At 43.3% G+C, this 21,081-nt stretch overlaps 1 protein-coding gene and 1 long non-coding RNA gene across 2 annotated transcripts in view; one reads left to right on the top strand and one right to left on the bottom strand.

The window, feature by feature from the left end:
* The window catches only part of LOC134660936 (disco-interacting protein 2), a 125,415-nt gene that overhangs the window by 9,935 nt on the left and 94,399 nt on the right, over nt 1-21,081 (bottom strand). The window contains exons 4-13 of the mRNA XM_063516822.1: nt 15,058-15,186; nt 14,432-14,662; nt 13,986-14,104; nt 13,137-13,437; nt 12,545-12,856; nt 8,297-8,489; nt 6,100-6,312; nt 3,559-3,728; nt 2,402-2,605; nt 149-370 (exon numbers count right to left, since the gene is read on the bottom strand). Coding sequence (XP_063372892.1) covers nt 149-370; nt 2,402-2,605; nt 3,559-3,728; nt 6,100-6,312; nt 8,297-8,489; nt 12,545-12,856; nt 13,137-13,437; nt 13,986-14,104; nt 14,432-14,662; nt 15,058-15,186 — 2,094 coding nt within the window. The remainder of the gene's footprint in view (nt 1-148; nt 371-2,401; nt 2,606-3,558; nt 3,729-6,099; nt 6,313-8,296; nt 8,490-12,544; nt 12,857-13,136; nt 13,438-13,985; nt 14,105-14,431; nt 14,663-15,057; nt 15,187-21,081) is intronic.
* LOC134660964 (uncharacterized) overlaps nt 20,608-21,081 on the top strand; it is a 383,074-nt gene continuing 382,600 nt past the window's right edge. Inside the window, exon 1 of the long non-coding RNA XR_010097914.1 lies at nt 20,608-20,705. This is a non-coding gene — a long non-coding RNA (uncharacterized LOC134660964). The remainder of the gene's footprint in view (nt 20,706-21,081) is intronic.

The following is a 21,081-nucleotide window of genomic DNA, read 5'->3' as shown; positions in this document are numbered from 1 at the left end:
GTGCCGATTAATCGGCCATTTTTGCCGACTAGTCGCCGACTACAAATGAGGCCGAATAGTCGGCTTTCCCGACTAGTCGGCGACTAGTCGGTACATCCCTAAATATAACTGAATACTTACTTCGCCGAAAACGAATCATGTTACTCACCACCAGGCCCCAAGAATCCCAGCAGCCCGCTCCTGACATAGCTCTCCTCTCCTATGGTCTCCCCGTCTGCGTCGAGCGGCCTCACTCGGAACACGGTGTTCGTGAGCCCCGGGAGACCCCAGTACCCGGAACCCGTGGCCCCGGATAGAACGCAGATTTCGCCGACTTCGTCCGTTTTGCAAAGGTAAGCAGGGCCCTCCATTTTGACTACTACGATTACGCCTGCGGGATAAATCTGATGTCAATATTGTGAGGCTGATATTACATGCAGGGATCGGATACCGGTATTTTTTGTATGGGAACGGAAACGGTATTTCTTCGTTCTTTGCTAATTCATTTCTAATTGAACAATCTAATACGAAGTCGTTACCTAAAAACACAACTGAGTGCTACATTTCGAGTATAAAATAATCCGAAAAATATGGTTATTTCTATGTTCTTGCAAAAAACCGGTTCCGATCCCTGGTTACATGATATTGTAGTTTGTTTTGAGACTCTTAAGCTTGATTCAGTCGAGTCTTAAAGTATCGAGGCGGGATAGCAAAAGTAAGCAAGCCTGCAATAGCAGAGACAATTTTGAACCACGTTAAGCTAAAATTTGTTCCGTAAATTTTAGTGACGACTAGCGACCCGCCCCGGCTTTGCAGGGGTTAACAAATTATACATAAACCTTCCTCTTGAATCATTAAAATTATCTATCGAATCCGTTGCGTAGTTTTAAAGATCTAAGCATACAGACAGACAGACAGGGAAGCGACTTTCTTTTATACTATGTAGTGATGACAATGTAACATCCGGGACTGTTCAACAATAGGCTACATGACTAATTTTCATTTATGGTATCAATCGATCGGGTTTGTTTTTAGGATCAAATGTCTATATGGGTCCCTTGCATTAAAATAACACAAAAGTCAGAAATTGTAGTCAAAGGCCGACAGTCGCACTTCACTCGCGAAACGCCCTATACAAAACGGCCAAGGGAACTACGTCAAGGTCTCTGGGAGCCCATCTTGTAGTATGGACAAAACAAGAAAATTGCGTTTTTGTCGGTGAAATATTGCGTTTATGTATATAGTAGCTATACAATATTTTTTGGATGAAATGTAAGGAATCGAATGGTACTCTTACTTTTATCGTTTTTGGAAGTTAAAAAAACTTATACAGGGTGCTTCCTGTAACAGGAGCAATAAATTAAACTAAAGGCTGTACTCCTCAAACCGACCAACATTTGTTCAGCACCTTTTAAAAAATATGAATCCTTTAGACTTCCTCTTTTTCATACAAAATAAATATTGCGTTCAATGTACGCTGACATCAGTGTGTTTGACGTTGCTTGTCACGCTTTAAACATAACAAAATTTGCAATACATTGCGTCTTAGAATAAACTTTAAAGTGTAATAAAAATCAAAACATGAGTTATTTTCAAAAGTTGCTGAACAAATGTTGGGCAGTTTGTGGAGTACAGCCTTTAGTTTAATTTACTACTCCTGTTACAGGAAGCACCCTGTATTTTGAAACTTTCAGGTCCTGTGTCAGGGGGGGTGTCACTCCGCAGTTTAGGTACATTTGGCCGGCGCGCCCATCGGACAGGCGTATGGCAGTGGGCTGCCGCTCGGCGTGCACGATAGTCGTGTCACGCGGCGCTCGCGCAAAATTGAAAATACACAGCGGCTTCGAAACTTACTTCCGTGAGATTCAGGCATACTATCTCCGGATAAAAATGTATGTAAATAATCAACGTTTGTAATTCCTATATACATATTTATCTTAAAAATAATAAATCAGTGGGTGTAAAGTCTATTTTTTTATTCGGTAGACTGAAATGACAGTTAATAGTATGAACATGAAATGTCATTCCATACTATTAGCTGTCATTTCAGTCTACTGAATAAAAAAATAGACTTTAGGTATAAAAACTTGTCAAGTGATAACCCGGTGCCGACACTCACAGCTCGGTCATAAAACTGCGGAGCGCAAAGGAGATTCACGGTTCGAGCGCGGTTATAAGTTTCAATTTTGCTTGCAGGCGGCGATATAGGTGTAATTTTATACCTAATCTGACTTTTGTGAAGGAGTGAATTTTCTGTACGGTAGTACTATTAGTTATTCTGTGCCTGTGTTTTTGTAATTGTTCAATATTTTATTTTAATATCCACATTATTGTGATAAATTGCTCGTTTGCTATCTATTACTAGATTTTGTTATAAAATTGAACATGTGTCATCATCCCTATTCTCGCGTTCTGCACTTACACGACGGCATGACCTGCCCGCAGTCCTGCAGCGTGAGCGACGTGAGCGAGTTCTCGGCGTCGACGCGGACCACGCCGTACGAGAGCCCGGACATGGACAGCACGCCGCGGCCCGCGGTCGAGCCCCCGCGGCCCGCGCGCCGCACGCACACCACCAGCGACTCGCTGCTGCACGCGCAAGGGCATATGGCGTCGCCGCGAACACCTGGATAAATACATGTTATGGGACTATAGTTCGTTTTTTAGCCTGAGAAAGAACTTGAAAGAAGGTAAGCGGTCTCGACATGTCTTTTAATTGAAAAACGCTTTTTAAAAATCAGTAACTATTACTTGTGAAAGCAGAAGAATATAAATGATCGTATTAGATTCACAATTGTTACATATTTGCCGTAACTTATTTTTAAAATGTGTTTTTCAATTAAAAGACACATCAAGATTGTTTACCTTATTTCTAATGCTAAAAAAAACGAACTATAGCTAAATGCTTAATAAATGCATGGAAGATGTTAATGTCAACTCTAGACAGTATTTTTTCAAAACGTTGTTGGAGGTAATTTAAAAGCTTAAATTATATACGATTACCTGTAAACCAACCATTATTATAGCAAAATAAATTGATTGATTGATTGATTAAGGCATTAATTAAGTCCCGTTTTATAAGATACGAACTCCAAGCTCATGTCTTACGCGCTTTGTCAGAAAATGTCGTGTTAAAAGTAGTAACGCCTTTTAAAAAGCAGCTTTAAATATCGATATACCCTTGCTCTGGAACACGGAGAGAAACTGGTCGCAGGACGACAGCGACCAGGGGTTGACGCCGTCAGCGACCAGCAGCATGCGCAGCGAGCTGAACGAGATCTTGTGGTTGTGTGTCTACTTTATATCGACATACCCTTGCTCTGGAACACGGAGAGGAACTGGTCGCAGGACGACAGCGACCAGGGGTTGGCGCCGTCAGCGACCAGCAGCATGCGCAGCGAGCTGAACGAGATCTTGTGGTCGTGTGTCTATTTTATATCGACATACCCTTGCTCTGGAACACGGAGAGGAACTGGTCGCAGGACGACAGCGACCAGGGGTTAGCGCCGTCAGCGACCAGCAGCATGCAGCGAGCTGAACGAGATCTTGTGGTCGTGTGTCTACTTTATACCGACATACCCTTGCTCTGGAACACGGAGAGGAACTGGTCGCAGGACGACAGCGACCAGGGGTTGGCGCCGTCAGCGACCAGCAGCATGCGCAGCGAGCTGAGCGAGATCTCCTTGTGGTCGCGGGTGGCGAGGAGCCCCCAGTGGAGGTCGCGGGACTTTACTATTGCCACTGACGCTCTGGAAAAATTTAAAGTCGTTATAGTATTTGTTAATGCAAGTATAGAAACACTACAATATTATAGATGGTCAACCAAATCTTGTCAGTAAAAAAAGGCGCGAAATTCAAATTTTCTATGGGACGAAATTACATTCGCGCCTACATTTTTCCAATTTGCCGCCTTTTTCTACTGACAAGATTTGGTTGACCCAGTATATGTATATAAATTATAAAGGGTCGTACGCAGATTTAAAACGGTTTTAACTTCTATGGACAATATTTAATAGTGTGTAGGTACACATCACAGGACATAGGTTAATAGAAATCGCGACGTTCTATTACAGAATCGTTCGCTTCCATTGGTTATAAATCAGCAATCGCAGCAAAAATGCTTTACCTTTTTGTAGCACAAATATAAACGTCAAAATTATTATAATCTATCTAATACCTTTAAACGAGCAAGTCTTGTATATTTATTTATTTATTTATATATATATTTCGGGGATCTCGGAAAAGGCTCTAACGATTTCGATAGAAATTTGCTATGTGGGGGTTTTTGGGGATGAAAAATCTATCTAGCTAGGTTTTATCTTTGTAATAACGGCATTTTTAAGTATTTATTTGTTTTCCGAGCAAAGCTCGGTCTCCCAGATATTATAACTACATATGTGACGTCCCACGGCAAAAGGTACCTTATGGCGGCTGGCGCTTACGTCGCATAGCGCCGCAATAATATTGGAGCGGCGTTAATAATAGCGTAAGCGCCGACCGCCATAAGGTACCTTTTACCGCGGGACGTCACATATAATGTTGTTAAGGAGACACAATGTAATGTAAGAAAAACCTTATAATTCGGTAATTTTTCCAATGATACAATATTTTGTATGTATACGAGTAGAATCACATCATTACTTTTTTCTTATTTACTTTACATATTTTAAGATCTAGTGGAATAAACTATCCATTATTAAGATTTCTAAAATCTATGTTATCTTCGCTTGGCAGTAATTTGCATCGGCTAAGTCAATGTAAGACTGTAAACACTACAGAAATAATACAGCATGACACATTGGGCATGATGAACTCGTTTTCTAAAGTGAATCATAATTTGAATCAGACTTCGCAATTGCAATATTAATAAAGTATTATTAGAGACTGTCCATGTTGAATGAGCTTTAAGCCATGTTAGTGTTAGTGACCTCATTTGTGGAAATATGTAGTTTGAGAGAATGGATGAAAATACATACACACTCACATGTATATCGGTCGAAATAATATCGGGTATAGTATTGTTCTTATACGGGTAAAATATATTTCGGAAGCACATTCGCAATTATGGCATAGGCAAGTTTAAATGGGTCACCGGATTAATTGGTTCCTAAAGTGGTGTCCAGAATGAGATTATCCAAACGGACGTTGCATTTGCGGGCATGTATTTGTCAGTATGTATAGTCGTTATAGAATTACCGCGCTATTAAAATCGTATAATTTTTATTATCCTCGTGCGTCCCGTTGAGCACGCTCGCAAGCACGGCGTGCCACAGACTTAGGCTCCCGTTAGAAGTATATCACACTTATATCATCACATTTCGGTACTTATGGGCCCAATAATGCAATATTTACCTGTATTTAGTGATCATGTGCATCCACGAAGCTGGGCTGACCTTCATCAGCGCATACGGGATGAATATCACGTGCATCCCGTTGAGCACGCTCGCGAGCACGGCGTGCCACAGACTTAGGCTCCCGATTGAAGTATATCACACTTATATAATCACATTTCGGTACTTATGGGCCCAATAATGCAATATTTACCTGTATTTAGTGATCATGTGCATCCACGAAGCTGGGCTGACCTTCATCAGCACATACGGGATGAATATCACGTGCATCCCGTTGAGCACGCTCGCGAGCACGGCGTGCCACAGACTTAGTCTCCCGTTTGAAGTATATCACACTTATATAATCACATTTCGGTACTTATGGGCCCAATAATGCAATATTTACCTGTATTTAGTGATCATGTGCATCCACGAAGCTGGGCTGACCTTCATCAGCGCATACGGGATGAATATCACGTGCATCCCGTTGAGCACGCTCGCGAGCACGGCGTGCCACAGACTTAGGCTCCCGATTGAAGTATATCACACTTATATAATCACATTTCGGTACTTATGGGCCCAATAATGCAATATTTACCTGTATTTAGTGATCATGTGCATCCACGAAGCTGGGCTGACCTTCATCAGCACATACGGGATGAATATCACGTGCATCCCGTTGAGCACGCTCGCGAGCACGGCGTGCCACAGACTTAGTCTCCCGTTTGAAGTATATCACACTTATATAATCACATTTCGGTACTTATGGGCCCAATAATGCAATATTTACCTGTATTTAGTGATCATGTGCATCCACGAAGCTGGGCTGACCTTCATCAGCGCATACGGGATGAATATCACGTGCATCCCGTTGAGCACGCTCGCGAGCACGGCGTGCCACAGGCCCGTCTCCCGCTTGAAGTCCAGCACGCACACCATGTGCTCGCCCTCGGTGTAGTTGCACGCTACTGCGAGCATGCGGCAGTGCGCCAGCATTGATTGGCTGAAATGAGATTAAAGTTAGTTGGATTAAGGTTCAAAATTGAATAGCTTCAAGCTGGAATTATTCTGAGTTATTAATTTGGCTGTCATGCTGATGGCATACGTTCGCTGGATGCCACACGCATGCATTCATGTAAACTCCATAGCTGATGGCCATCGTATGCTATCGTTCTGACAGTAGGAAATAGAAGCTGATTTTGCCCTGTCCCACTGAAACCTGACAAATTAGTAAATTGTAATGACACTAATGACGCTACTGTACTTAACTACTAAACACACGTTACTTAATTATCGATCCGGAAATGCACAGAAAATTGTCAATGTCAGGTGTCAATTGTTTTCGAAGAGACATTGGCGCCTATAGAAAACTTACTAAAGCGACACCTATTTGTTCAACATATCGCCGCTACTATTTCTGGCCGGACGAAACTGCACATTCGCCTGTTGTTTGCCTGCAACGCATCCTAAATCTTGTTATCGGACATCCCGATCTAGATGGCGTTACTAGACGCAATGCTCAAAGTTCCACTGCATGTGAACTTCCATCAAGTTTTGTTTACGAGCTTGTACTATTCACACTGTTAACTGACGGTACATATAAACCTTATTCCAATGTTAACTGACGGTACATATAAACCTTATTCCAAAGACATAAAGTCCAATAATGCTCACTTTATACTTTATAGTACTGCCATTCTGTCACTGATGACTGAATTCCATAAGGTGGTATTCGTGCCACAAGTCCTATGAATTTGTATCTTAATACACTTCAGCTAAGGTGGATTTTCGTTATCGCTTCATCGTGAATGCGATTCGGTCGTATTATGACAAAGTTTAAACCGTCTAGTTAAAGTTTTCGTATACAAAGCGCGAACTTTGAATAAGTTATTGTAATGCACGAGACGATAGTCAGCTTAACGAGATAAATTTAACTTTGATAACTACTTAAATAGGTTTTCGTGGAAATGTAAACTCTAATTGGGTAGTTGACTTGAGAGCAACTACTGCCTAGCTATATAACACTTTAAACTGTCGCGTTTTGTACACATATTTAATTACACAAACGGGTCTACCGCGATATAATTTCATTGTTGTTGTTGTTTCATTTGTTGGGACGTCAGTCTTTCCGTGACCACAGCTGGAACTCAGCTGAAATGTCGGAATTAAAGGTAAAAACAATGAAATTATATCGCGGTAGACCCGTTTGTGTAATTAAATATGTGTACTGCCTAGATTTCATCAATCTGTGTGTCTTAATTTAGTGATACTGTACAAGTTGTACTGACCCAAATAGTTGGGTGTAAGTATGTGACATTACATTAGTGAAGCTATCTATAGTTGTCGTGCATTGAGCAGTTACCTTTCGCAATTGGCCCCCATAAATATCGTGGTGATAAAATTAAGTACAAAAACATTTCGTTATAAGAAATACTAAAGGAAATATTCACTATCAGACTCTTTTTCGGCTACCGTTGGTTATATATAGTATATAGGGGTCATTCTTGTCTGTAAATTTTTCCACTACTGATATGTCGATTCCAAGCAAGAATTCCCACATTGTCGCTTGCCACAAGGACGCTTTGACAGGTTATTCGTATAAAGATACAAGCAAATCTCGTCCTTATGGTAAGCGACAATGTGGGACCTTTGACTAGACTTCGACACATTAGATATTAACAAAATGACATTGTATAGTTTATAGAGCATAATACTAACAATATTTTATAAGGCATAGTCGTAAGTACTAACAAAAAATGATCCCTGATGGTCCTTAAAAATAAATGAATTTATTATGCGTACCCCGGTGTGCGGGGGCGGGATTAAGGGTCGGTTGCACCAAACTTTGCCTTCGTTAAAGAGTTCGCTAAATTTGTATGTATCGAAAGTTACATAGTAAAGCGCCGGGGCGCGCAGCTGACGTTGATCAGTCTGTCAAATGTGGTTGGTGCAACCGGCCCTAATTCTGCGTGGACTTTAGGCCTTACCGTGTAACAATGACGCCCATGGCCGACCCGTCGACCGCCGACGTGTGTTCGATGTGTGCGGGGCTGTCGTCCGCGGGGCGCGGGGGCGGGATCCAGTCGCGCGGGGGGCGGGGAAGCTTCTCCGTGGACACCCATTGGAGGGTCGGCCAGCCGCGGAACGAGACCACATCACCCGAAGACGTCTTTGGTAGGCCTGGGGAAAAGAACCTATTATATTTTGGAGCCAAATAAAACAGTAAATTAATTAATTACGGTTTATTTAGCGCTATACGAAATGTGTTCCGTTACATGATAACAATGACAGGGACATATCTCAGTGTTGCCACAGCAAACACTGTCAGGTTATTACAGAACCAATGATTTATAACTCAAGATAGGTTATAGGCGTTCCAAAATTGAAGCGCTTAACTTGTGACAAATTGGACAAGTTGCGTTTAGACGCGGCTGGACAAGCGATAAATGTGCACGTGTTAACGAGCTCCCGCACACCGAAAGAGAAAGAGACGACCTCATGTTTAACAACGAGTGTGATAAAGATGGATGGAATGAGAAAATTAATCCAAAATAACAGATTTCTTCGTAGGCACAGAAATAAATATGGAAGTATTTTTTGTGCTCCTCAAGTATGTCTGTATGTAACACAGTCTTTTATTATTTATTTATTATAAATGGGCTTACTCATGGCCACAGACTAGCCGAGGCGAAGACGTGGCCTACGATGGAGCGAGCCTGCCCAGAAGGTGCCTGTTCACCCTTGGAAATATAGACGCCGGCAAGAAATTCCGTTCCTTGGCAGTGCGCATAAGAAACGAGGAAGCAAAGCGCTTCGTGCGAATTGGTGGAATATCTACCAAGTAAGGATGGAAACCGGCCGTGCGTCTAAAAGTCCGATGGTAGAATGGGGACGGTGGAATAAGCTCGTGTAGCTCTTGAGCACACTCCCCGAAGTGCAACCTGTAGAATACCGACAGACTGGCGACATACCAATACCATATAAATACCTACTGGCTCTATATTTTATTACTCCTATATAAAATATAGAGCAAACGAGTCTACTCGTACAACCCGCCATATGATAAGGGTGTATTCCCATTTGTCCACCGCCACACCGCTACACATTTTCGTTGCTAAAAAATAACAATGCATGCATTCTCGTAGAATGTCGCAGGAATCCAACACAAGCGTATTTTTGATTGGAGATGGAGACTACGAAATAAAAAAAGGGTAATTTTTGTTCAATAACTTTTAAATTTGAGGTTTTTAAGGTTGAGAAAGAGCTCAATAGTACAGGAGTTAGACACTTGAATTTCCACGTGAATTCCTAAATCCGACCGCTTTTCAAGTCCAACCCTCCATCGCGTTCGCGCCGCACTTTTTCACATTATTCTTCATGTTAAATGTACAAGAGCCACATTTTTAATTGAAGTGTTGCAAACAGCAACTGCATTTAGAAACGCCTAGCATTTTTTGTTGTAAAAAGTATTTTTTTAGGGTTCCGTACCAAAAGGGTAAAAAACGGGACCCTATTACTAAGACTTCGCTGTCCGTCCGTCCATCTGTCACCAGGCTGTATCTCATGAACCGCGATAGACAGTTGAAATTTTCACAAATGATGTATCTCTGTTGCCGCTATAACAACAAATATACTAAAAATAAAATAAAATAAATATTTAAGGGGGGCTCGCATACAACAAACACGATTTTTTTGCTCTATTTTTTGTTGATGGTGCGGAACCCTCCGTGCGCGAGTCCGAGTCGCACTTGGCCGGTATTTTGAATTAGAATTTCGCTTCGTTTTTCGGATTATGTCATATGTTTGCTCGTTTGCCAGATTTGCATAATGAATTTATAATAAAACAATAGAAAATACAAAGAGATCAACCTTCCCCCCTAGTGTTCAGCGGCGCACTCAGACAAATGTTATAAAGTACTACCTAATAATTTTTTCGGCACTTTTCGTCCGTCTGTGTTACACACATTCGCCTTTTTGTAATTACGTTTCTCACCATGTTCTCTTTTTGTAAACCAATAAAAAGATCACAAATCCAATTTTACACATCGGCATTAACGTTCGATATTCCGTAACCATATTTATAACGCTTTCAACCTAGTTCGCGTAATGATCCATTAGAGTATCCAAATAACGGAAGTTCCATTCTATATATTACTTCCGTATCGATCGACCATAGTTAGCTCGTTTGGAAACGATGTGGTACAGATATCGTTAATCAGGACAACAGGCTGTTGCAACAAACTATTTGTGAAGTTAAAGGTATACCTACTATAAGACCACGCGCTGAAGTATAATAAAACTGTCAGTATTCATGAGTTCCATTCTTTAAGTTTCTAGATCTGTACGTAGTTCGTAAAATTTTTGTTTATTACCTACCGAGAGTTTGACAGCTCTTTATGGGGTGAATGCTGTGCCTTCTTCTTGGTCTAGCGTTTTCCCATTTCATTAGCGTTTCATTTCATGTCTTTCTAATGCTTTTTGGCAGATATCTACGCATGCTTTAACACCCGTAGAACGCGCACATGAAGTTGATCGGGTCGTTGTTATAGAACACATACCTTTGAGGCACGCGTCGGACGTGAGCGCGTACTGTATCCCGCACGAGCCGAGCAGGAATCCAACTTGCTGCAGCCCCGCATCCCGCCTCGTCAGCGGCACCTCTATTGGCACGGGCACCACACCGGCCTGAAGACACCCGTAGAACGCGCACATGAAGTTGATCGGGTCGTTGTTATAGAACACATACCTTTGAGGCACGCGTCGGACGTGAGCGCGTACTGTATCCCGCACGAGCCGAGCAGGAACCCAACTTGCTGTAGCCCCGCATCCCGCCTCGTCAGAGGCACCTCTATTGGCACGGGCACCACACCGGCCTGAAGACACCCGTAAAACGCGCACATGAAGTTGATGGGGTCGTTATAGAACACATACCTTTGAGGCACGCGTCGGACGTGAGCGCGTACTGTATCCCGCACGAGCCGAGCAGGAACCCAACTTGCTGTAGCCCCGCATCCCGCCTCGTCAGAGGCACCTCTATTGGCACAGGCACCACACCGGCCTGAAGACACCCGTAGAACGCGCACATGAAGTTGATCGGGTCATTGTTATAGAACACATACCTTTGAGGCACGCGTCGGACGTGAGCGCGTACTGTATCCCGCACGAGCCGAGCAGGAATCCAACTTGCTGTAGCCCCGCATCCCGCCTCGTCAGCGGCACCTCTATTGGCACGGGCACCACACCGGCCTGAAGACACCCGTAGAACGCGCACATGAAGTTGATCGGGTCGTTGTTATAGAACACATACCTTTGAGGCACGCGTCGGACGTGAGCGCGTACTGTATCCCGCACGAGCCGAGCAGGAATCCAACTTGCTGTAGCCCCGCATCCCGCCTCGTCAGCGGCACCTCTATTGGCACGGGCACCACACCGGCCTGAAGACACCCGTAGAACGCGCACATGAAGTTGATCGGGTCGTTGTTATAGAACACATACCTTTGAGGCACGCGTCGGACGTGAGCGCGTACTGTATCCCGCACGAGCCGAGCAGGAACCCAACTTGCTGTAGCCCCGCATCCCGCCTCGTCAGCGGCACCTCTATCGGCACGGGCACCACACCGGCCTGAAGACACCCGTAGAACGCGCACATGAAGTTGATGGGGTCGTTATAGAACACATACCTTTGAGGCACGCGTCGGACGTGAGCGCGTACTGTATCCCGCACGAGCCGAGCAGGAACCCAACTTGCTGTAGCCCCGCATCCCGCCTCGTCAGCGGCACCTCTATCGGCACGGGCACCACACCGGCCTGAAGACACCCGTAGAACGCGCACATGAAGTTGATGGGGTCGTTATAGAACACATACCTTTGAGGCACGCGTCGGACGTGAGCGCGTACTGTATCCCGCACGAGCCGAGCAGGAACCCAACTTGCTGTAGCCCCGCATCCCGCCTCGTCAGCGGCACCTCTATCGGCACGGGCACCACACCGGCCTGAAGACACCCGTAGAACGCGCACATGAAGTTGATGGGGTCGTTATAGAACACATACCTTTGAGGCACGCGTCGGACGTGAGCGCGTACTGTATCCCGCACGAGCCGAGCAGGAACCCAACTTGCTGTAGCCCCGCATCCCGCCTCGTCAGCGGCACCTCTATCGGCACGGGCACCACACCGGCCTGAAGACACCCGTAGAACGCGCACATGAAGTTGATGGGGTCGTTATAGAACACATACCTTTGAGGCACGCGTCGGACGTGAGCGCGTACTGTATCCCGCACGAGCCGAGCAGGAACCCAACTTGCTGTAGCCCCGCATCCCGCCTCGTCAGCGGCACCTCTATCGGCACGGGCACCACACCGGCCTGAAGACACCCGTAGAACGCGCACATGAAGTTGATGGGGTCGTTGTTGGGGTACACCAGGGCGACGCGGTCCCCAGGCTTGATGGATGTGTCGCCGGTTAGCGGGCCGCCGCTGCTCGCCTTCGACGTGAAGGATTTGTTGAGCAGCGCGAACGCGATTTTGAGCGAGCGGCTTAGTAGTTTGCCTGTAAAGAAACTGTTTTGTAAAATTCATGAAGAACATGTCATAACACATCCCAAGATTACGACATTTACTATCTACATTTTGTGAAATACCTTAGGTTACATAGCTAACATTAAAACGGAATTGCTTCTTGTTGGATTTGATTCTTACTTTTTTCAAACGCACTGCGCCAAGTTTAGTTTTAGCATGGAGCAACTTTTAGATATGTGCACCGCTTGACCTAACTGAATCTATTGTCTAAACTAAACATGTGTTATGCTTCTAAGTCCACTAGAACTCACCATAAGTAAGCGAGTTACTCAATTTCCCATTAGGGTCCAGCACCGTAGCCACATTAGCTTTAAACGAGGCCGTGCCGTATCTCTGCAGCGCCGCCTCCAGGTTCCTGGGCAGCCCAGCGGGGACCAGCAGCTGCTCGCCCACCGCCGGGGTCATGGTGCCGCCCTCGGGCTTGGGCGCGTTGGGGTCCTTGGGGTTGGCCGCGATCTCGAGCTCGATGTCATCATCCTCGTAGAACTCGGGTAAAGGTCGGCGTTTGGGCCGCTTTAGTGTGTTGAGCAGTTGTTGGATCTTGGCTGACACCTGGTGAGGGGATTTTTGATTATTGCACCAGAATATAAATACCAATAAATGAATATTTACACTGATTACGGATTCGTATGAATGGCATGGGGAGATGGACCTCTTAGCATTGGCTTGCAATAGTTGCAATCCATCTTGGAGAAGGATACTCCGAAATTAAATCCCGGAATGGAGTTACCGTAAGGCGCGAGTAGGGTCCAACCTGAAATAAGCGTCAGATTCCAGCCGACCTGCCTCCATACGTATTGGCTCGCCTTTCCTGTGGGTTAAGACAGTGAAGCAGAGAGGGTAATGCAGGTGCTGGGCATCCCTGCGTTTCCTTAATTCCGTCCCAGACGGTGTTAAGTCTGGAGAGGTCATTGTCTCTCCGATTTGCACTATAAATCGTCTGCAATAGACGCAAAGGCCAATGGATGAAAGGCATAGTATGTAAGTTCATACCTCCTCTTATCAGAAGTTTCCTGAAGTCCTTAGAGTTTGCTGCTATTTGTCAGTGACACCCGACATGGTCGCTGTGTGCATCATGTATAGTTAGCACAGTGACGTACCTTCCACCTTCCGGTGCCTGTGCCCGTGTCATCCGACTGGTAGCACCCGACACGGTCGGCGACCAGCGCGCCGCCGCGCCGCGCGCCCGCCGATGTGTGTGTCACGTCTGGTTGGATGTCTGCACAGAATACATCATTGTGACACCCGACCCGATTCAAATATGTAAAACAATTATCCCAAATCGAATAAACTATACAAAAGATAAAAACAATAGCTGGTGAACACATTAAGGTGTTACACCTATCCCTTTTCAGGACACCTGATGATGATGGGATGAACAGAAAAGGGTACGAGTATGTACTATTTCCATATCCCTCTTAGCCGCTAGGTAGCATAAAGTGTCCGGCGAAAGGGTCCTCCTGAACGGCGAAGGGGACTCCTTTAAAATTCCTAGTGTTGTAAAGTGATATGCTGTACCATATATAAAACAGTAAATGAAACTCACAAGCAGGCAAATGTGTCATCTCCGAAAGATCGATCTCCGTCCTCTCCCTCACATGTTTCTTCTCCCTCTCCCGTTCCCGCTCCCTCTCGCGGTGGTGTGGGGGCTGCGGCAGCGGGTGCGGGTGTGAGCGGGGGTGCGGGGCGGCGGGCCGCCGCGCGGGAGGTGACCCCAGCTCGGGGGGCGGGGGGAGGTCTGTGTCGCCGGCGCACGAGTCTTCGTCTGAACTTGATGCTACAAGAAAACAAGATAGAGATATAGATTTAAAAAACCTTGTACCGACTTTATCTGAAAATAAACTGAAATAAATGTCATATACGAAAGAAAAAATAAGCGATTGGGGCAGGGATCGAACCAGCATGACCACTAAACTATCCGGAGCACTAAATACCGGTCGAAATTTCTCGAATCTTTGCAATCTTGTAGAGGCTAATAAGGGCGCTCTTTGCACTAAAAATGGTCGTGATCTTTAAGATCCTTCCAACGCCTGCTGCACCTCTAGAATAATGTTATATGTGACGTTATCTATGAAAAGGGACCTTGTTGTCGATGGCGCTTACGGCATTATTAACGATGCTCCGATATAAATATAATGCCGCGCGACGCTGTTATATGGGATAAATACTTACAGAGGTCGTGCCGCTCTCTGTCCGGGCTCTTAGCCATCATGGAGGTCCGCTTGGACGGCATGGGCAGCGAGGGCTTGGGTCTGTTCTGCATCTCTGCTAGCGCCTGCTGCACCGCCTCCTGCCGGACCTCTGTAACATTCATGCTGTCTTAGTACTTTGCTTTATACTCAGTTATCCACTTTTTAGAAATTTCGTAACAGACACAACAATCATTCAAAGAATCATTAAACACATGATTTTTTTCAACATTCCAATTTTCCATAAGTCTATAAATTCTACTTCTATATTCATGCAGTAAAAAACAACATGCATTTCTATTTTTATACAACAAAAATCACATTTTAACAAAAACTATGGTGCTGATCGACCAGTGATGAGCGAGAAAAAACCCCAATAAGAACACTAATGGATACTTTTTGCGTACCAATGTAAAGATATAATCCACAATCTGCACATCGTTCACAATGTTAACTGACAATTTGTAAGCCTTAATGCAAAGTCATAAGGTCCACCGATGATCAGTTAAGTATGATGCTATAGTACGATCGCTACCTCGCTCATCTCTAGTTGCTCCTTAGTGCTCCTCACTCTTGTACATTCTACAGACGTAGCAACACTGCACCCAACTTATTGTGAGAGCTAGACGTAGACCGTCCACGCTAAGTCACCTGCCAAGTTTTACGTGAAGTATGGTGAGCCCAAGGGCTATTGTCACTGGCAAAAATGCTAAGTCAATGCAAATTTAACGTGGTCGGAGTCTAAGGATGCAGCTATGTGTAAAAATTAAAACGAGAGGTATGTATGAAAGTTTTAAGAGTTCCGTCCCTCAAGGAGCAAAAACGGAATCCTTATAGGATGAATGATACGCCTTTCCATCTATTATAGCCAATTTGCAAACTACTCGACCGATTGAGTTGAAATTCTGTACAAATATGCAAGTCGGTGACCCAAAGACGGACATGTACAGTCACCTGCAATAATATGTCACACAACGAAGGCCGCAAAAATATCCGACACGATCTTATTTGTAGAGCCATAAGAGCGTGTCACATTTTTTTGCGGCCTTCGAAGAGTAACATACTATTGCAGGTGACTGTACCTAATAATAATAATTCAGCCTTTATACGTCCCACTGCTGGGCACAGGCCTCCTCTCATGCGCGAGAGGGCTTGGGCTATATAGTCCCCACGCTGGCCCAATGCGGATTGGGGACTTCACATACACCTTTGAATTTCTTCGCAGATGTATGCAGATTTCTTCACGATGTTTTCCTTCACCGAAAAGCTAGTGGTAAATATCAAATGATATTTCGTACATAAGTTCCGAAAAACTCATTGGTACGAGCCAGGATTTGAACCCGACTTGACTTTGATTTGACTGTACCTAACGCTAGTAAATTTTTTTTTCTTACTATAGCTGCATCTCTATGCTAAATTGATAGGTCTGTAGAATGCTTACAGGCATGCATTCATGTCGGGAGGTTAGTTATTTTTTTTATTTTATATTAAAGTTCCCTTAAAGTCTGAATGGAAAGCAAGTATGACAGACATGCAAAATGGTTGGTTAGGCCTTCAAGTTATTAAATGAAATGCGTTTCATATATTAATTGCAGCAACGGTACCTATATCTAATGGCACATAAGAATAGAACAGGTACATAGGTGTGCAACAATTTTAAGTACCTAACTGATGGTAAGTTATTTAGAACTTTTTGTCTAGATACTTAGGCAGTCTTCACATTGGTTACAAATCATCACGCCGCTCCGGTGTGTGAGCTGTCGCACTTGTAAATTCGTAGAAATATAACATTGCCACACTTTGCCACAAAACCGTGCCGACTAAGCTTGTTCCAACTCTAAAGACTGGAAAGCTTTTTTCACATCTGTAATCGCAACAATATCCCCTGTCACTTATCATTATCACCACGTCTTTCGGAAAAGTTGTTTTTCAAAACACGTCGCATAACCATTATAAAGTGATCCTCAATAACACGTAGTAGTTGATGATCTCCAGGTCAAGTTACACTAGAAAGAGCATATTGATAAAATGTTGTGTGAATGAGCTTGTCGGAAACTCGCAGCTTTACGTTAAGTGGTCTAACTGAGTGGAGAAAGTCATCAAACGTGTCGTAACAGGTGCGTGATGTTTTGACGTCACTGTCACGTTTACAGTATTTAGTAAAATGTTACCAGATTTTCCATATAAGGTTCATATACAACAATTTGGTTCATGTTTGTCCTTAGGACATAGCCAAAGTTAAGGGGTATAAAGCCTAATTTGCTAATGCATATAAAGGAGAACTCCTTTTCTATTAAACTCGTCTGTCTGTATTATAAGATAAGGATCTTGACCAAACATTTTTTCGTAATATTTTAGCATTTTTTCGAGAACGATTTTTTCTGTTCTAAGCTTCTAAGTATACTTCGAGCACAACCGAAGTTTGAATTTGAACCCATATTCTGGATTCAAGCCGAAATAACTGTGTGGGTACTTAATTTTCTACATCAAGCCCCTCTCGATCCAATATCGTTTACGCAAATATGCTGGCTGTACAGTAAATATTGTTTTTTCCTATAAATCGCTTCGCAATAATTCATGTGCCTATATCTCCTATACTCCTATAGCGTCGATAATCGGATTAACTTGTGGAAAGAGTGATTATCCCATCAGGTAATTTATCCTTCCAATAATATTGTAAAAGCAAAAAGAAAAAAAAAAGCATGGGAGTAAGTCTAAACTCCATATATGTAAGTTAAAACATGGATATGTATTTTCAAAATGGCGTAGACTACACCTCACGAGCGGTGGCTCGTTGTTAAAATTGTGATATAAACAGCTCACGAGCCACCAGTAAAAATTGTGATATAATAAAATGTACTTCAAATACGTTTAATATTCAAGAGGAAGGAATGACAGGTGTCCGTGCGAACAGGCATATGGCGTCCTTAAAAAGGGGACAGACAATGAATGCGGGGCTGTCATTACAAACGCTTGCGCACACAGGTGATTCTAACGTTCAAGCTTAGTATAGCGCTCTCCTAATACAGTTACTTTCAAAAACAAAAGACAATCTAAAAGGTATCATAATTTCATTAACATCCTCTCTTCGATGTTCGCGATAGATCCTAATAAAATTTCCAATAGTGCTAATGGTTGTTATACTGTTAAATTATTACTGCATAGCATATTAGGTACCTACAGTCGACGTCAAAAATATGTTTACATTTTTCGCCCTATTACAAAGGGGCAAGGTGCAAAAGTACAACTGAAATTGCACTTAGATAAGTGTGGTGACCTCGCGCTCTTTGTAAACGCTTTATGGCGTCCGCTGGCTGGCGCGATTCAACGGAGCGGGTGTGCGGGTTAACGAAAAATAGTATTACGCGGATTAGACTCTCGCGCGAGCCACGAGACGAGCCGCGAGCCGCGCCACGAGACGCGAGTCCACCGCTTACACTCGCGTTCGGCTTGTCATTCGGTTATAAACCTTATGCCGTGCCGTTAGTGTTTAAATTATATTAGCTCGACGAGCTTGCGAGCCACGAGACGAGCCGCGAGCCCACCGCTTACACTCGCGTCTCGTGGCGCGGCTCGCGCGAGAGTCTAATCCGCCTAATGCGTCTATATGCGCATCAGCAACGCTAACTGGCGCGGACGCGTGCGACGGATTTTACCTACAATTTCAACCGCGTGCGTGCGCCCGCTCCGTGCACCCGCGCCAGCTAGCGGGCGGCCCGGCCTTATAATGCAATGTCGCTGTGATGAGACTATGTATAGGTACCTAGTATGCAAACTTTGAACATACAACTTCATTATAATATATCTATTTTTCAACTTACGCTGGTTTGACAGAGCCAATACGCTAAGCAAGTTGTGATAATAGTCTGTTTGGTTACGACTGTTGCCAGTATGACAAAATGGACGGCGAACCGAACACAATAACAATGCATGTGAATGGCAGCTAACGCATAATTTTATTCACTCGTAATTATAATGTTCACTGTAAACTTGTGAATAACCCGGTACAGTTTGACTGTAGATATATTAATACACGCCTTTATTAACTTAGCTTTACTCCGTAGATGTATTTGTTTATTTTTATTTATTAATATTTAGGTACTTTATTTACAAATTCTTGAAATTAATCCCACTTCCCGGTGTCTATTTTGCTATACATAATTCCTTAATTTCAGTGACAATTAATCATACAGTTTAGTAGCGGTAAAATGCAACCATATCTATTTTGTACTCATTACAGTCGAGTTACGCGGTTTTCACACTGATCCGGATCCGCACTCCGCTCCTGTGTGCGAGCGAGACAACGCTATGTATGAATAAAACCATGTCCCGCTCACACACCGTGTGCAGCCGGAATTACAGCCAGCCACGTATGGCTCGACACTTGTGCGACACATGTATTCAAGGAATAATAATGTTCGAAAATAAACTCTAATTCAACAATTCACGGTTGTATTTCCTGTAGACACAAAGGAGACACTTGAAACCTTTCAAACTACGGCTTTAGTCATCTTTTTAATTCGCACATTTATCACAAGAGTATACTGCATTATAAAGTGAATTTTTCGTTTTTAGGGTTCCGTACCCAACGGGTAAAAAACGGGACCCTATTACTAAGACTTCGCTATCCGTCCGTCCGTCCGTCTGTCACCAGGCTGTATGTCATGAACCGCGATAGCTAGACAGTTGAAATTTTCACAAATGATGTATCTCTGTTGCCGCTATAACAACAAATACTAAAAATAAAATAAAATAAATATTTAAGGGGGGCTCCCATACAATAAACACGATTTTTATGCTCTATTTTTGTTGATGGTGCGGAACCCTCCGTGCGCGAGTCCGACTCGCACTTGACCGGCTTTTTGATACCTCATTTTGCTTTTTATTTGCTCCCGACTAATGAAGTTGGACTGAATTTACGAAATAATTTGATAATGTCCAATGCAATTGTATTTTACGAACAGTAAAATGAAAATGCTGCAGGAATTCTACTAATGAGAGATCTGATTAGATCACAGAATAAATACTAGTAGTAAAATACAGAAAGGTTTACTCGGTTTGAACCTAATCAGTTAGATAATTAAATTAGTAGGGAGAATGGCGGAGTACACAACATTAACTATTTTATGGAAGGGCAATTTTGTACAGATAATTTATTCTTTTAAAACTCTGTTTTAAGAGGTACGTAATAACCTTGCGTTGGTTTTTTTTTCATACTTATTCAACTTAGGTAACTATCCATCGAATATCACTGGAAGGACAAAATGTATCCTGGATAATCACACTTCTTTCCACAATCGCCGAATAAAAACATATTTGGTGCCTACAATAGTAAGTCCAAAATTGTATTCTAATTCAATGATTTATAACTCAAGATAGGTTATAGGCGTTCCAAAATTGAAGAGCGTACCTTGTGACAAATTGGACAAGTTGCCTTTAGTCGCGGCTGGACAAGCGAGAAATGTACACGTGCTAACGAGCTCCCGCACACCGAAAGAGAAAGAGACGACCTTATGTTTGACAACGAGTGTAACAAAGATGGATGGAATGAGTAAATTAATCAAAAATAACAGATTTCTTCGTAGGCACAGAAATAAATATGGAAGTATTTTTTGTGCTCCTTAAGTATGAGTATAACCTATCTATAGTTATATAATATCATTGTTCTAATTTTGTTATGTTCACAATGTGTTCACATGTTATATGTTGACATCCCTTACCCTGCGACATTGCTTTGTAACAAAAGGACACTACTTTGTGACAAAAGGAACAAGGGACAAAGGCGCCTATTTGAAAGGTACAATACTCTAAATGGGAATATTCATTTGAAGGGTTGACTTTGAATCAGAAACCAGTCCACTTTAACTGATATTTTACATAACTCGTTTGGTGCTAGTGTGATTCGTTCAAATTAAATTCATTTCGTGCATACAATGAAACTAGAACTATCAACGTATAATAAGCTAGAATTCTTAAGACAAGTTTAATCGTTTGAGAACAATCATTT

The sequence above is a fragment of the Cydia amplana genome, chromosome Z, assembly GCF_948474715.1.
Source record: "Cydia amplana chromosome Z, ilCydAmpl1.1, whole genome shotgun sequence".
Classification (NCBI taxonomy): Eukaryota; Metazoa; Arthropoda; class Insecta; order Lepidoptera; family Tortricidae; genus Cydia; species Cydia amplana.
The sequence above is the reverse complement of the archived record's forward strand: the minus strand, read 5'-3'. Positions and strand labels throughout refer to the sequence as shown.